Genomic DNA, 16,140 nt, shown 5'->3' with positions numbered 1-16,140 from the left:
TGAAATTAGTGCTAAGAATAGTTAACAATGGGACATAAGCATTTAATTTTTCCAATTAAGGACAAATGATAGGAATGGAAAAACCTGCATATTATCATTCCAGTTTTTAAGGGCTGTTGTCTGTGCAGCCCATCCCAAGTGCATCCCAACGGGACAGTAATGCTGTCTTGAAGCTGGCTTTGTGTGACAGAGGCAGTTCTGGAGCTCTGGGCCATAAAGCCGAGTGCGTGTGTGTTGGTGCGTTCCGCAGGGATGGGCTCCATCCAGGCAGCTCCCACGGCTGTCCCGCTTGGAACGTTACAGCCAAATTAGAAACCCTTTCTTGTTTTGTGCTGCCTTTTTGCTGTTTTTCCTGTTCTTACATGCTTAGGGTTGTTCTTGCTGGCTGAACCCCCTGGATGGCCGTTGAGTACGTGCAAATCCCAGCCGGTCCCTTTGGTCCCTTTAATGCTTTGCTTCCAGCCTACTGCTCAGGGCTGTAGCAGGAGTGGGACCCCACCCCGAGGACCAGGCTGCGGAGTGGCCCCTTCGCCCCTGCTTGGTCACACGTGAGGCATGTGAATGGAGCCCCCGGGGCTCCCTCAGCCTCCACCAGCCAGAATGTGCTGAGGCCACTTTTTGGCTGGGTTGGACATGACAGATACTAAAACAAAGAATGAAATACAAGGAATGAGATAAGCTGCTCTTGCTGCTGCTGCTTTTGTCCCAAATGCACCACTGAATACAGCAATTGTGGGGTGCGATGTGCTGGTTAAGTCACAGATCACAGAACAGTCTGAGTTGAAAGGGATCATCGAGTCCAACCCTTAAAGGAGAGAAGTGTGTGCCCCACAAGGCTGTTTTGAGCAGGACAGTTCCTTCTCCATGCACATGTTGTCCAGGAGAATGGGGCCTTGGAGGGCCCCTGGAAGCTGTGCCAGTACTCAGGGTCACTGAATTTCAGTATTGCTTGCTCTGCCCCACAGTAACGAACATGATTCCTGTGATTACAATGTTCTGATATCGATACCTGATTTTGATATAGAAATTGCACTCGACAGCTAACAATCAGATTATTTACACACCACTTTGTCAGAATTACAGAAACTTTTGTTTGAATTTCCCAATGGTTTAAATTTTTAACAAAACTGCACTGGTTTGTGCTCTCCCAAAAAGAGTCTCAGCCTTCTGCAGCTCATAGGGCCAGGAGTGGTTCCATTGTGGGACTGAACATCTGATGTCCACCAGACTAATTAGCCAGGGCTTTGGGGAATTGGCTTTGTGCTCAACCCACAGGTAACAGCCACCAAATCCAGCAAGATGGAAAACTTAACAGACTCTGCTTTCTCAAACTGGGCACTGGGACATACCTCAGAAAAGTACAGATATCACCAATCTGCCCTTCAACAATCAACCTCATCCTGACATTCTTTAAGAACTGAGGATTGCCCTAAGCATAAATTAGGTTTGTTAATCTTTTCAAAAGTTGCTGCTTTTTAACTTCTGCTCTCACTGTATAAAACAGTGAGCTTTGTTTGATCAAGTTCTTAAACTGCTCCTCTCACTCCTATCCCATGGCAGAGATTTGGGAAGCGTTTCCTTTTGGGGGCTCCTCCAGCCATGCCACCTTCCAGCATCACAAATAAAGACTCAAAGTGGGAAGCAGCAGCTACAAACCTGCCTTGATTATTTCTGTGTGGTTTTGCTACACTTTTTTCTGCTGTAAAAACCTCTCTTCATCCCCAATGCTGCTTTCTCGTGCTGCTCCTGTTTTTCAGTATCTCCCCTGTCCCAGACTCTGCAAGCAGCTGCCCTGCTCCTGAGCTGTTTGAGAGGGAAGAAGACCAAGCAAGTGAACTATTCCTGCATCCCAAACAGCCCCTGCACGGCTCCGGAGCTGGGGAATCCCCCAGGAAGCTTTTAGGAGGGTGGAGAAAGCGGAGACAAGATCAAGACCAGCGCTCTTAAGCTGTGCTTAGGGGAAGAGCTGAGGGTGTTCGAGGGTGTTGCTGGGTGGATCTCCTTGGCTGGTTTTGGGGTTTGGCTCTATTACATGGCTGTGCTTTCAATTTATTTCAAAGGTGCCTGGAGCCTTATAAATCTGCATACATAGTAAGGAAGAGATTCTCCTCACAGTGGATACTGAACTCTGAGTGTAACCAGAACGGAGGGAATGTTTTGATTTAAATACATAATGAAGCAACCTTTTCATAAAAATATCTTTTCTAGAAATGGGGAATTTTCCTTTTTATAGACACAGAGAGCCACAGTTTCTAATAGAGGAATACTTTGTCTTGGAACACACACAAAAAACCAGCCCCCTCCCCAAAATCATCCTTTTCACATGCTGATTAATAGATTAAAACTTAGGAATATAGTTTGTGGATTGTTTAAATAACAGTCAGTGTTTGCACTGGGGAAAATGGGTGGCTTTTTCCTGCACCCAACTTTTCCTGCACAAATGCTATCAGGAGTGTGGTTCTAGCTCTCTTCCACCTCAGCTTAATTCAAGCTGTAATGTTCTTCTGCTTCTGCAAACACCAGAAACCCAAGGGGTGCTCAGTGGTGTTAAGCCTATCATTTTTATCTGCTTGTGCAGTGCTTTCTGCTCCAGGGAAAAAGTGCTGGAATTGTCAGGAATATCTTTGGAATATCAACCATCCCCAAATTATTTTCTAGTCCAGTAACACATAAGGAGAGAGTGGGAAAGAAAATCTGTCTTGATGCTTCAAATTAAGCCAGATAAGACCGAGGAAGGTCTGGATGCAGAGTACATACAGGCCAGGATGATGTCAGAGAAGAACACGTTTTTTCTTTCCCCTTGGGAAATGGGAAGGACTTTTGGATTCTGCTCTCTTTCCTGATTTAGTCTCCAACAACTTCTGGGAGGAATGAAGTCAGGTGTCATCCACAGCCCACAGGGGCAGAGCAGAGGTTGCTCCAAAGCACTGCTTATTTCTGATGTGATTCTGTGCTCACTGCCCTGTGAAATATTTCTATATTCCTGCTTTTAACTCATTCCAGGCATGACAGGCAAGTCCTTGTTTCACCCAGGTCACCTTTATCATCTCAAAGTTCTGTGGAGAACTGGCTCCTGATAAGGAAGTCCCTTGAGAACAAATTCATTTATGAAGAAAGTGCTTTTAAAAACTACAGGCAAGTATTTGTTGCTTCTAAAAGTGTATTTAATCCCACCTACTCTGTATCCCAGATACTCAAAATTCTCCCCAGAGTGAGTTTAGACAAGAAAGAGATTGTTTCTCCTGTGTATTTTTATAAGATAGGTCAAGTCAGCTAAAATCATACTTAAATTTCTGCTCGCTTTGCCATGTTTGATTCCTTTGCTCTGTGCAAGACTGTTATTAAATGTTACCTTATTGGCAACCTCTTCAAAAGCACACAGAACGTTGTTACCTGTCAAAAGTCCTTGCATTTCCCAGTTCTGAGTACTTTTGATAACAGGCAGCTGTTACACTATTGATAAGAATCTCTTTCTAAATTTATAATGCTACCAGATATCCAGGAACTGATTGTACAAATGACTTCTTTTCTGGAATTATGGAGGTTTTATATCCCATCAGATGCCTCCTTTTTTTTAGTTGTTTTTTTTTTTTTCCCCTTGGATTTCTTTAACTCTGGAGAATTTTAATTGAAGTTGAAGCCCAAACTTAACTCTTGGTATAAGGCCCAGATTTGCACAGCAATCTGCCTTGTCAGAGTTTGTCTTTGGGTGACATCTGCTAGTGGGATTGGTTTGATTGCACACGTTCGGCCCAGTTACCTGCTAACAGGAATCCCATCCATGCAGGCAGATGCACATAAAAACCCTGGAACAAGCTCTGTTTGTACTCAGGAATATTCATGGAACATCTGTTCAGGCACGGGCTGAACATGCTCAAGTGCAGTGTCAGATTTGCTTAAATCATCTCACACTGGGTCATGCACCACACCAGGGGTTTCCTTCAGATTAAATTCAGCTTGTAAAGGAAGGCTCAGCAGTATCTCCTCCTCAGAGCTGATCAAAACAGGCTTAATTAATTAATATGTCCAATCAAAGGCATGATTTTTTTAAAATAAGGAGTTAATAAAGCCAGATTCAGAGTTTCCCAAAGTAAACATCTCTTCCCAGGAGATAGACCTTCACACACTGAATCCTTTGTCATCCCATTTAAGAATTTTACTTTAAAGTTATTTATTTAAGCCATGCAGTAACAGCAAAAGACAAGAGGCTACTGAATATCTAATTTCAAAAATGCTTAATTAAGAGCTCGGGATACATATTGCTAGAAAACATCTAACTCATTTCTGAGCCTCAAGAACTTTTTCTTAGCAGTGTAGCTTATAAAAGCGTGTGTAACTGTAGTGGTTACATGTTTTCTTAGTCACTTTTTTCAGCGTTGATGCTACAGGTTTGACCATATAATTATACCTAACAAAAATTAGACATCTCTCTACTCTGCTTACAACAGAACCAACCTTTAACGTGATTTCAGATTAACAAATAAGACACAAACGTGGAGGAGCATTAAAGGTGTTTTATAATAACTACATGTGGGCTAAAATACTTCAGAGCTCTGTAATTTACAAATCCCTCTTGTATTTTTAGTAAAGTTAAAAGGTAGATGAAAGACAGTACAAGCAGCATTCTTGTGTATTTAGGATGGTTTTTTTCAGGTTACATTTTGCTGTCTATAGAATTATGACAAATACCTTTCTCTCCAAAACTGTTGCTTTCTGACTGCTATGAAAACAGAATTTAGCAGATGAAACAGATATTTATTTGTGGAATTTCATACTTTTTACTCATGAACTTTATATGTCTGATTACCTATTCCATGTGTTCTTGTCATACAGAAAACAGAGATCTTACAAGCCCAGTTCAGATCTTCCAGTCTTGTGGATAGAAGCATCTAAACTTTGACAGGTACGTGGCAAAATTCCCTTTGATAAAAACCCTTCAGCCCAAGGGATGCTTAAATTTCATTTGACTTATTCTGGACCATGCATAAATAGTGACAGCCCAGAAAAAGTAGCTCAAAAAGCATCAGAGAGGGGAAAAAAAGAATAAATTTTAAGTTTAATGAAAGGAGGTGGTCAGGCTCAGCTTACATTTATCCCATGATCAAAAAGTACAAATCCTTACCCAGTTAACACAGACATGGCACAAAGGGGTTGCCATGACAAAGTGCAGCACAAGAGGAGTTGACTACACCACCAAAAATGTGGAATGTTTAAGATGCAACCTGGTAGGTGAACTCAAAAATTACACTCTCCTTGTGGTTTTCTACCAGACCAAAACTATCTTACTAGAAAGGAGTCCTGTAACACTCCCACTGCCTTTGACAGTAGGAAAATGGCAAACCAGCAAGTTTAAACAGCACTCTTGAATGAATTCCCACAGTGCTGGAGACTGGGGTGCTTGGCTGTGGGGCAGCAGATGGGATTCCCTAGCAGAGGACAGGGAGAGGAACACAGGCATCCCTGGGTGGTGCAGGGAGGAATCAAACAGGCCTCTGCTGCCTTTGCAGGAAGCTTTGTTCTTCCCGTGGGGCTGCTTTGGCACACAGAAACAGCAGCTATCATCTTCCCTGGCCAGCATGGGAAGGGAGAAATCACTTGGAAAGAGAATAAAATGAAAGAATCAACAGTTTCAAATTTCAGCTCTTGAACTAGTTTTCCAGCTTCCTAAATTTGTGACCCATCACTGGAGATGCTCAAGAAAAATCTTGGATCTTTGAAAAATGCATCTGCAATGCTGAGATCCTGTAGAAATGTTCCAGCAAAGGTGACTCAGTAACACAGACTGCAAGAGTGAAAATAAAACACAGGCAAGAGCAGTTCCATTATACACTAATTAATCTGAAGGAGGAGTCACCACCCTCACAGGTTTGAAAATGGAGGAAAAAAGTGGTGGTTGAGAGAAAATCATCCTGAGCAAAAACCTGGGGAAAGGAAGAACACAGAGCCTTTCTCGTGAGACTGAGGAGTGACAGTGCAGGAGACTGGGAGGAAACAACTGCCCAGAGCAAACACAATGAGAACATCCCAGTGGCAATAGTGGCACTATTACCTGAGAGAGGTGCTAAAAGCAGCTGCCAGGGTGCCTTGGCACTCCTGGGGCAAGTGCCTGTATCACTGTGGTGCTGTGGAATGTATTCCATTGAGAGCAGGTTTTGGCACAGGGAACAAATGCCAGCCCGTGCTGCCCCAAGTCCTGTTTTGTGCCCTCTGGTGCTGGCGCCGAGTGCAGCAGGTGACAGCCCTCACTCCTTGTGTGGTTCTCCTGACTTGTAGGATGCTCGGCTCTGAGTGTCTGCAACAGGTACAGGGAATTCCTCCAAGAGAGAAATAAGTGCTCTGAGCTGTTTAATGGGGTGCCAAGTACTCTGGGATGCCAAGTCAGGATCAGGCATAAGCACATTATTCCCCTTTGCTATCTGGTGTTATTCCTGATTGCATTGTGGAAAAGACCTCCAGCTTAGAGAAAGGAATTCTGAAGGAGGACAGATGGCTGGAGTTTGGACTTTTTTCAGGCCATGTGCCTTCTGAATCCATTTGCTGTGTTTTGTCTGTCAAAACATGAGCCTCCTCTGAGCTACTAAGGCAACAGGCTTCAAAATCAACAAATGCAGCCCACGAGGATGACAGCCGAGGTGACTACTGTGTGATCCCATTCTTCTGCTGCAAGAAGCCATGAGAACTGCTAATGAGTTTACTTAAACTTGAAGTCCAGTGCTTGCCTGCATAATCCCCATTCAGGAAGCTAAGGTAAATACAACTTGGGGAAGCTTGCTTGCCTCTAGGACACTTAGCACGATATGAGCAAATGGGAGGAATCTTTAGCTGCAACACATTGAGCATATTCCTGCAGGGGTCAGGACAATGGGAAAGCAGTAACTAACTCAGGAACGGAAAGCAGCTGCTAGCATTTATGCTTGTAATGGATGTTCACAGTAAAGTGGTCAGACAGAACAGAGAATATCTCTCCAAGGTCTTGACTTGACACCCACAGCTGTGCAAACAGCACAGATGGGAAGATGATTCAGAGTGGCCAGATTTCAAAAATGCCCAAAACCAGGCCCTCAAAACAAGATGGGTTTTTGTGAACGCCCCTCTGGACCCTCAGGGCTACTAAAGAGACGCTTCCTTGCAGTAGAATGCAGCAGTTTGACAGATTAACAGCTTGAACAGTTGGTTCGGGGTGGGCTGATGAAAGAAGATCTCTGCATGATGTATCCAAATGTACAAGGAATTAATTGGAAACTATGAACAAAGAGCCGTGAAAGTGTCAGCTTGTGTCCCTCCGTGGATCCTCTTAGACCTGCAGAATTCCTGGGGCTTGTCCCAGTAATGAGCATTGAAATGGCACATGTAACCACATTGGTCTCTAAGAGTGGCTACAGCTGGCAACAAGTGTTCCCCAGTTGCTGGAGTGCTGCACAAGCACATGGCCTGAGGGAGCACTTTGAGCTACTGCCATCCCAAACCAGATAACCAGGCCTTCTTTTTCCTGCCACAGCCTCTGTCCTCACCCTATCCTCAAACTCAACAGTTCTAGTGGTGTTTACAGAATCATAAAATAGTTTTGGTTGAAAGGAGACCTTGAGGATCACCTCATTCTGCCCCCTGCCATGGGCAGGGGACACCTTCCACTATCCCAGGTTGCTCCCAGCCCCATCCAACCTGGCCTGGAACAGTTCCAGGGATGGGGCAGCCACAGCTCCTCTGGGCAGCCTGTGCCAGGGCCTCATCACCCTCACAGGGAAGAACTTTTTCCTAACATCTAACCTAACCTACTCTCTTTCAATTTAAACCCATTCCCCTTTGTCCTGTCACTGCATGTCCTTGTAAATAGTCTTTCCCTGAGAAGAACAACTCTGGAACTAAACTTGTCACACCTCAGGCTCTTTTACAAATAGCCCTGAAGCATTTTAAAAAGTACTCCTTACCTACAGGAAGGGGGAAAAGTTGGGATGGTGCAATATTTTACAAAAAGCTCTCCAAAACATTTCCATGGCTAAGGAACTTCTCTAGCTGTCTCTTTTAGGCTATGTCTGTATTAGCAAATGGATTGAACCCATAAGAACAGATCCAAACTTGGTGCAGAGGCTCCAAAATCCCAGTCCAAGCACTTCTGAGGCTCCTTGGAGTCTGGCCCTGAAGGCTGAGTGCTCGTTAGTGGTTGTGGCACATTAGTGGCACCCCTGGGGTGCATTTCAGGTTGTTTCAGCTGGACTGGATGTGGCTGCACGTTCCAGGACCGCTCGGGGAGGGGAATCAAAGCGCGGTAAGTGGAGCTCATTAGGAGCTGCAGCGCAGAGGGGCTCCGGTGCCCCAGCCAAAAAGCCAGGGAAGAGCTCTTGCCAGAGGTACAGCCAGGCTCTGCCAAGGGCAGCCACGTGCACCTGCACTCACACATCTTTTGTGCCCTTTATGTGCCAATTGCACATCCCTGACATGTGCAAATATATATAATATAAAGTGACTTCTCTGTGGAAAGCAGGACATCATGTCGGCACAGTCTCCGTCCCTCCTTAACAGGACAACAACAAAAAGGACTCTACAGATGCAAAATTTAGCCTGATTTGACTTCTTCACACTTAATTAACTTGAGTTAAAAGCATACCTGGAGTATGGTAAGTTACTTTAAAAAGTACCAGAAAACTTAAATGAAAAAATCCCTAACCCTTACCAGTGTAAAGATACCTAAAATGATTCTGCAGGGGGAAAAACAACCACAGCACAGAAAACAAATTCTTTTTTTTTCCTCCTTCCACAGAGGAGGAAAAAAGCAAGCAATGTCCACCAAGTCTGGGCAGAACTCTGGAGAAATGTCTTTCTCCCACATAAGCACTGATCTCTTGTATTGCAATCTGTCTCCCTGCTGTACTTGACATTGCAGCAGCACAAAGGGTTACAGACAGACTGGAGAAATATCAAAAGCTAATCTAGCTGAGGAGCAAAAAACTTTGCTTACTTTATTGCTTGTATTGCCAGCATGATAGGAATTAAGAAAAATAAGTTCTTTTCCCTTCTCAAGTTTACAGGTTATTTGGTACCTTTTTTGGTCCTTTTTTTTTATTCAAGTGTCATTAACATTCTAGGAAAAGCCAGTACTTTCTTACAGACCAGGTTTGACAAAATTGAATTAATTGGGTGATTTTCTTTTGACTTCAATAGGAGCAGACTCAAATCACAGAAAGCCTAACAACAAAGTAAAATACAACTCAGTCCTGTATGCAAGCACAGAGTGTGGCTATTTATGGTTTTTATCAGGCAAAACATTAGTAAACCTAATGTACTTGTCTGGGAACATTAGTTTAACTCAGTAATTTGCTTCGAATTATTTCTTACTCTCTTTTTTGCTCTTCCTCATTACAGTGTTACCTCACAGTGGCAGGGCTGAACATCCAAGTGGCTTCCTGAAAGTATGACCAGATGCCACATATGGGAATCTCCCTCAGGGACCAAATTTAGGAGTGACAGTGAAGTGGGAACTGATTGGGATGGGATGGAATGGGATAAGTTAAGGTCATAAACTCAGAATTTAAAGTACAGTTCAAGTGTTTACATTGAAGAACAACATTTTCCACATCAGAGATCTTCCTCCAGAATAACCTTCCTCATCCTTGCTTCAGTTTGGGGGGTTCCTGGCACCACTGCTCATAAAGAGTATCTTAAGGACGTCCCAGGAAATGTCTGCTACCCCCACTTCTAACATCAATAGTTATAGAAATGTGTATCCTCACATCACTGGAGTGAAATCCACCAGGACCAGTGTCATTTATGTGCATTTATTCCAAGCACAGGAGCCATAGGAGTGTGTTTGGTCTGTCATTCCCCCACTATTCCATGTTTAAAAAGGGAGTGGACATTTGTGTTAAAACAGAAGGCCCCTCACACTGCAGCATGATGTCAGTAATTCAGCTCCTCAGAGCGTGTTATTGTTTGAAACAGAGGTCTCCACACTTCCACATTGGTTATAAAATACTTAGTGCTGCTGGACTGGAAGGAAAATGTCATACATCTGCAAACAATTAGAAGGAGCTGGACTTCGTATTTGATTTACTAAACAATAAAACAAGCTTAAGTGTGACTATATCTGTAAGTTACACTCCCTAGGAGCCTCGAGCAGTTATCACAGCAGAGTCTTTTAACCATAATTAAATAAATCCGCAGCGGGACCATTGCTGATCAAGATTATCTTTTATAAGATGTTTTCAGCAGTGGAAAGCATGAAGATCATGAAGTTGAATGCATGCTTTAAGTGCTCCAAAAGTCTTTCATCCTTTCTTTCAAGCACACTGTCCACTACCCTTTTTCCAGCTGGAATGCATTCAATACAATACATTTCAACTTTTAAACACTAATATTTCCATGCTTTCTACATCTAGATTGAAATTTTGGCATGAGGAAATGAGTGGCTTGATTCAGTCAAGCCCAAGATTTCACCATAGGTTGTGTGCCTGCTGGTCAAAAGTTCTGGTACTGTAACAACACTTAGTTGTTGTTATAAATTAACCAAAGATTTGTGAATTGAATAGAAATATTTAGTTGCAAGTTCCAGGAAGCCAGAGCATGGAGTAAAGTAATAGTGATGTATCACCACCAATTTCTCCTCAACAAAACAGAAACCTCAACCAGTTGTCAGTCTCTAACTTAACACTCCACCTTTATTTGGAGGACAAACTATGGGTACTAAATGCTGTCAAACTTCCCTACTGTATCCCTAATTTATACACCTAAAGCCAGTGTAGCAAAAGGGATGGGTGTGTTTTGAAATTTTCTAGCATAACTTGCATTTTCTATCAAATACAAATGTTGTTATGTGCTAAAGTTGGAGCAGTTTATTGCAGTTCACCAGTGAAGAGTAGTGCCAGCAGCATCACCTGAAGGAGGGAGTGCCAGGCCAAACCCAGCAGCTCTGCTCCTGGTTCTGCAGCTGCTTTGCCAAGTTAAACTAAGGAAAAAACCAATCTTCCATCCTTAGCATTGATTTTCCCTTGATGACCCTCAGTGAACACCCAGGGTTAAGGGGATCTGACCTCCTGTGGTAGGTTCTGTACTCAGCATTCTTGAATCAGAGTGACAGAAATGTTGGACATGAGCAGATAAGCCAGAAATGCAACTCTGAGGCTTCGCCCACAAAAATAACTCCTCCAGCTTCCATGATGATTGCTGTGCTCCAGAATGACAGGGAATTTACTTACTAGTGATAAATAATGTTCTGAATACATGAATACCAGGGAGAAGGAAACTACCACTGTGTATTATAGCCTGCCCTGATTATAGTCCCTCAAGTACTATTTTATGTGATTATACTGTTACAGGCCACAAAGTGGAAAAGATGAACCACGGGGTCAAGTTTTGCCCTCTCTTTGCACGGGTGTCCCTCTAACGTGCTTGACAAGCAAGTTTGTGAGCAAGTAGTAGAATATATTTCTATGAAAGAAAACAAAACAATGGCTGAAACATTTGTTACTTCAGCAAGTAGAAGAGTAAACTATTTATATAAAATAATAAATGAAACAGTCTTAGTTTACAGTAGTGCTTGTGAGGCTGATTCCTGAATGCATACAATTAACATTGCTAATGCCCTGAGAATTTTTGGCACTGTGTGTGGTGTATGTACACTCAGATGAAAGCTCTTCATTGCCATAGTTTTCAAGAGTGGCCAAGCTAGGACTGGAAGTAAACTGGCAGGGTCTGCCTAGAGCTACTTCCATGGAGATCAGAAGAACCCAGGCTGTTCAGAAGTTGGGTTCCTACTGCTGGAGGAATACTCCTTATCCATGATAAAAACGCAGGACCCTTCTGCATTGCAGCCTGCTCTAAGCAAAAGTTCATACTGTGGTTATTTTTTGTTCATTCAGCATTCACTTACTGACAAATACAGAGTTCTGCAAGTCTTTCCAAATTGTTTATGCCTTGCTGCATTGCCCGCTCTTTCCAGAGCACTTCCTTTCCTAGACATACTTAGTACAACACAAAATGCTTCACTAGAGTTGCTGTCAGGGTTGGTTTTTTTTTTTTTTAGGAGCTACAGACAACAGAATTAATTTGACTTGTTAGCCCAAAATAGATGGAACCAACTGTAAGGCTGCAACAAACTGCACATTCTGATACCTTGAACAACAACAATAACATTTCTGTATTTTATTTATGTATCTTTAAAGGTGTTAACGGAGCAACAGTCCCTTTCGATCAACGCAAGGGCTACAGGCTGGCATTTCCCTGGGTCTCTTGTCACCCACGCTCCGACTGCAGCGGAAGCAGAACCGAGGCAGGCGCTGGCTTACCTTGGCACACGTTGTGGTCACTTTGCTCATACCCAGCTGCACACTGGATTTGGTGGGTTGGGTTGGGAGGGGCGCGCTGAGGGTCGGCCGGGGTCCGGCGAATGACGCTGTTTCGACCACTTGTGGATTCAGCTGCTGCTTCTTCTCGTTCATTTACAATAATTTGCGCTGTTCTGGGTAGACAGAGGTATCCTCCATAGTGGTTAACACATTTCATCCCACCTTTACATGCATCTGGGACTATTTCACATTCATCAATATCTGTGGTTAGCAACAACACAAGTCATGCTTTTAACAGTCGAACCTTCTGCAACAGCCATTAACACAAAGAACACGACGAGACATGCACGCACACCTCCGTGTCCAAAACAGGGGTGTGCAGTGAGAATACTTAAAGAATACCAGTGGCAAGTCTGTCTTTGAAAATTATTTACTGTACCTTTGCACCGTTGCCTAACAGGATCCCATTCATAACCATCTGTGCATTGCTGTGGAGAAAAAAAATAAATAAATTGGGTTACTTGGGATTCTTTGTTTTGGAAAAACAGTTGAGTGTATTCAGTGAACTCAAAGTGTGGCACAAAGGGAAATGCAATGTTTGCATACCTTGATAGGCTAGAAAAGTGGCAATCGGTACAGCACTGCTGTGCAGGAACAGCAAAACTTGGGAGTCCCTGCCCACTCGGAATGTTCTATGACTCTACGGTACACAGAGAGAGCCTCTGTCTCAGGAAGTTCCCAAGATATTGTTTGTTGTGAGCAGGCTGGGAAACAAAGTGAGAAAAGCATTGCTTTCTCCTTGCCTTGTCCCTGTACCTTGTGTTACACCCTCTGTCCTTGGCTGAATCCTTGGATGATCTTTGGTGTGACCAAGCTGACCAGAATGAAAATCTTCTTATGAAAAAGCAGCAAGTTCTTCTGAGTTTGGATCTCGTTCCCTGCCTGCCAACAGGTGAACCTTTTTCATTCCCAGACCCTGTTTGCCAGAGGGACTAAGACAACTCTGTGCCCCTGGACTTCATCCTCTCTCCCATTAGCACACCAGCAATGGGGAAGGATCCCATGACAGCTGGAAATTCATTCACATGCTTTTTAGTCACATGACTCCAGGAACTGCAGTCTAGGAAGGACAATTTATATTGTGAGACACACAATAAACGGTCAGAGTTTATAACAGAAGGACTACTTATTTATACAAGACTTTGCAAAATTCAAACAAGGCTATACTCGGCAGCTATTCATATCAATGCACACCAGTGAGTTCAGGAAAGGTTTTAAGTATTCAGCTCTGCATCTTCATTCTTTGTCTGCCCAAAAACATGACATTGTCCAGAGGGCAGTCATTTTAATCACAGGTCACAGTTACAGAGTCTGATTTGCAAAGTATCACAGTGCTACCAACTGCAGCAGAAACATTAAAAATATTAAAATATCATTGAATCAACCAGGCTGTGCTGTGTAGGTGCATCCTGGGCTGCTGGGGCTATTACTTTAATGGCCCCATACTAAAAGAGAATGGAGTTGGCTAATGTAATTAGTCACAGTCAAGCAAGCTAAATCTTGTTGCAACTCTTCTGCTGCTGAGGGACTTACGAGTGACAAACTTGACCTTCTGATGCCAAGATCCGCTTGTTCCAGGTCCTATCCTCAAGTTATTTTGAGGGACCTGTTACTGACGGACACTGACTCAGCAGGAGGATTGAAAATATTTTCTTCTCTTGCAGGTGACACCAATGATTTGCCAAACGTGGCGGCGAGTTGTCACTTGGAAGGGTTTTTATCCCCAAGGGGTAAGTGGACACTCTCTAAAGGATTGACTGCATGCTGAGTTGACAACACCAAAGTTACTGTAGCTATGAAAAGGCAAACCCAGGGGAAAACAGCTAATTCATGCATTTACTGAATCACCCAATTCCTGTTAAGGCACAACAGAAGTACTGTGTGTTTAACTGCAAGGAGCCAAGTCCATCTATTACTGCAGCCAAAGGCTTTTACAATAGCAAAGGATTTGGCCCTCCATGGATACAATGTGTGCATGAGAAACAGTAGCATCCCAAGACCAAAATCTCCCAAAGCTGGGGGTTTTTTGTTTCATTTTACATGATTGGAGTTTAATAAATCAGTGAAGTACCTAAATGCTAAGACCTCCTTGAAAATGGAGCATAGGTACCCAAGCCATGTAGACTTGCTGGAAATGTTCAATTGGTATAATCAGAATTATGTGAAATGCTACATAATTAAAAACCCCTTCATACAATAACTGTGGGAAAGGAGGAGGGTGGGATCTCTGTTTAGTCCAGATTTTCAAAAGGTACTTACATCTTCACTTTCCAGTTCTATACAGGGACTTAAAAAAAAAAGTAAATAACAGAAGCCTCTAAATAAAAGTACTCCCAGCCTTCAAAACCCTAATGCTTCTAAAGCCCAGTGTTAAAGTATTTTATGACTGACTTCCTGATGCTCACTTGAGGCTTCTTTAAGCCCTGACTTCTACAAGAAGGTCCAACTCTGCAATATTTACTTGCTTGAGCCATCCCACTGACTTCAGTGGGATTACTTGTATAAGACACAATCCTGGGCTTTGGCTGTGGTTCTCTAACTTTTTGCATGTGTGCAGAATTTTCTGCTTGTGTGGCATTGGGCTGATGTCTGTGCACATATCCAGAGGTCCACCCATATGAAGCAAGTTGCAGGGATTACAACTGTAATCAGATGTGAAAATGCGGGTTTTTCCCCAGCCCAAGCCGGGGTAATTGCCACTCCTTCCATGACATGCATTATGCAAGCCAAGCACTGAACACAAGCAGATTGAAAAGAAAAAGCCTGACAAAAAGGCCTTTAAATCTCTTAGCCCGTCACTGGGTTGCAAGCAGAACCTGTTTCCAGTATTCTTGTACAATTTTATCAAGCCACACAAAGCCACTGCTCAAAACCAGCTCAGAAAAGAACAGTCCCATGATCTCTCCAGGATTCAGATGCTTCATTAAGAGCCCCAAATTTGGAAGTACTTGCATTTTGTTTAAAACAGCTTGAAATATCCATAAGAAAACACAAAAGAATGTTTGACCTAATTATCTGTCAAACTCCATATATTTCAAATGAAGGTCCTAGGGACCCTGTCTTTATGAAAATGGATTAAAAAATATTAAAACCTCCTAATTTTGTTCAGTCCCTCAAACTGAGTTCATAGATAAACTTTTCCAAACAAGCAGTTGTAACCTATTTTCCTCAATCTTGTCAACTTGAACTTTTAAACACTGTTTCAGCGCAGGAACAGCTTATTTTATGATTAACATTCGAACTCAGCGACCTCTGTAGCACATGCTATACATTGGCAAGAAATTCAGTTTTTCTTAAGGGTCATTTAGCAAAGAATCCCCGCAAAGCGGTAGTTATCTCCAAGTCTATTAAACCTTACCGTGTACGTTATGGTTTCCTCAGTTTCCTGCGAATGTACTGTAATAAGAATGAGCGCAGCCAAGAACAGAGCTGTCAACATCGTGAACCTTGAAAGAAAGGAAAAACAAATCAAGCGGTCTCCTTTGCTAGAAGAGGCTGCAGCACCCCTGGGACCGGCTCCTGCCCAGGGAGCCCACCCAGCCCCTACCTGGGAGAGGCGGCCGGGCACTGCCCGTTCGCTCCCGCAAGGAGAGGGTGAGGCTTAGCCGTGCTTCCCAGCCCGGGGATTTTATCCAGCTGGGAAGGGGGGCGGAAATAACCAGTCAATGGAGTTTAAAACACCCCAGCGCTCAACGGGAGCAGCGCCGGACAAGGCGCGGGCAGCGGCACTGCCCGGCCGGCGCACGCTTTGGGGTGGAAAAAGCAACTTTTCGGTTAAAGCAAGGCGTGGGGGACACCGCCC

The 16,140-nt window shown here is 43.4% G+C and overlaps 1 protein-coding gene across 1 annotated transcript in view; it reads right to left on the bottom strand.

Annotated features, from left to right (window-relative positions):
• The window catches only part of EFEMP1 (EGF containing fibulin like extracellular matrix protein 1), a 45,682-nt gene extending 29,635 nt beyond the window's left edge, over nucleotides 1–16,047 (bottom strand). Inside the window, exons 1-4 of the mRNA XM_008642029.2 lie at nucleotides 15,886–16,047; nucleotides 15,697–15,784; nucleotides 12,718–12,766; nucleotides 12,279–12,539 (exon numbers count right to left, since the gene is read on the bottom strand). Coding sequence (XP_008640251.1) covers nucleotides 12,279–12,539; nucleotides 12,718–12,766; nucleotides 15,697–15,777 — 391 coding nt within the window. The 5' untranslated portion in view covers nucleotides 15,778–15,784; nucleotides 15,886–16,047. The remainder of the gene's footprint in view (nucleotides 1–12,278; nucleotides 12,540–12,717; nucleotides 12,767–15,696; nucleotides 15,785–15,885) is intronic.
• Nucleotides 16,048–16,140: the final 93 nt, after the last annotated feature.

Source organism: Corvus brachyrhynchos, unplaced genomic scaffold, assembly GCF_000691975.1.
Source record: "Corvus brachyrhynchos isolate BGI_N302 unplaced genomic scaffold, ASM69197v1 scaffold69, whole genome shotgun sequence".
Classification (NCBI taxonomy): domain Eukaryota; kingdom Metazoa; phylum Chordata; class Aves; order Passeriformes; family Corvidae; genus Corvus; species Corvus brachyrhynchos.
Note: the sequence above shows the minus strand (reverse complement) of the source record. Positions and strands in the feature narration are given on the sequence as shown.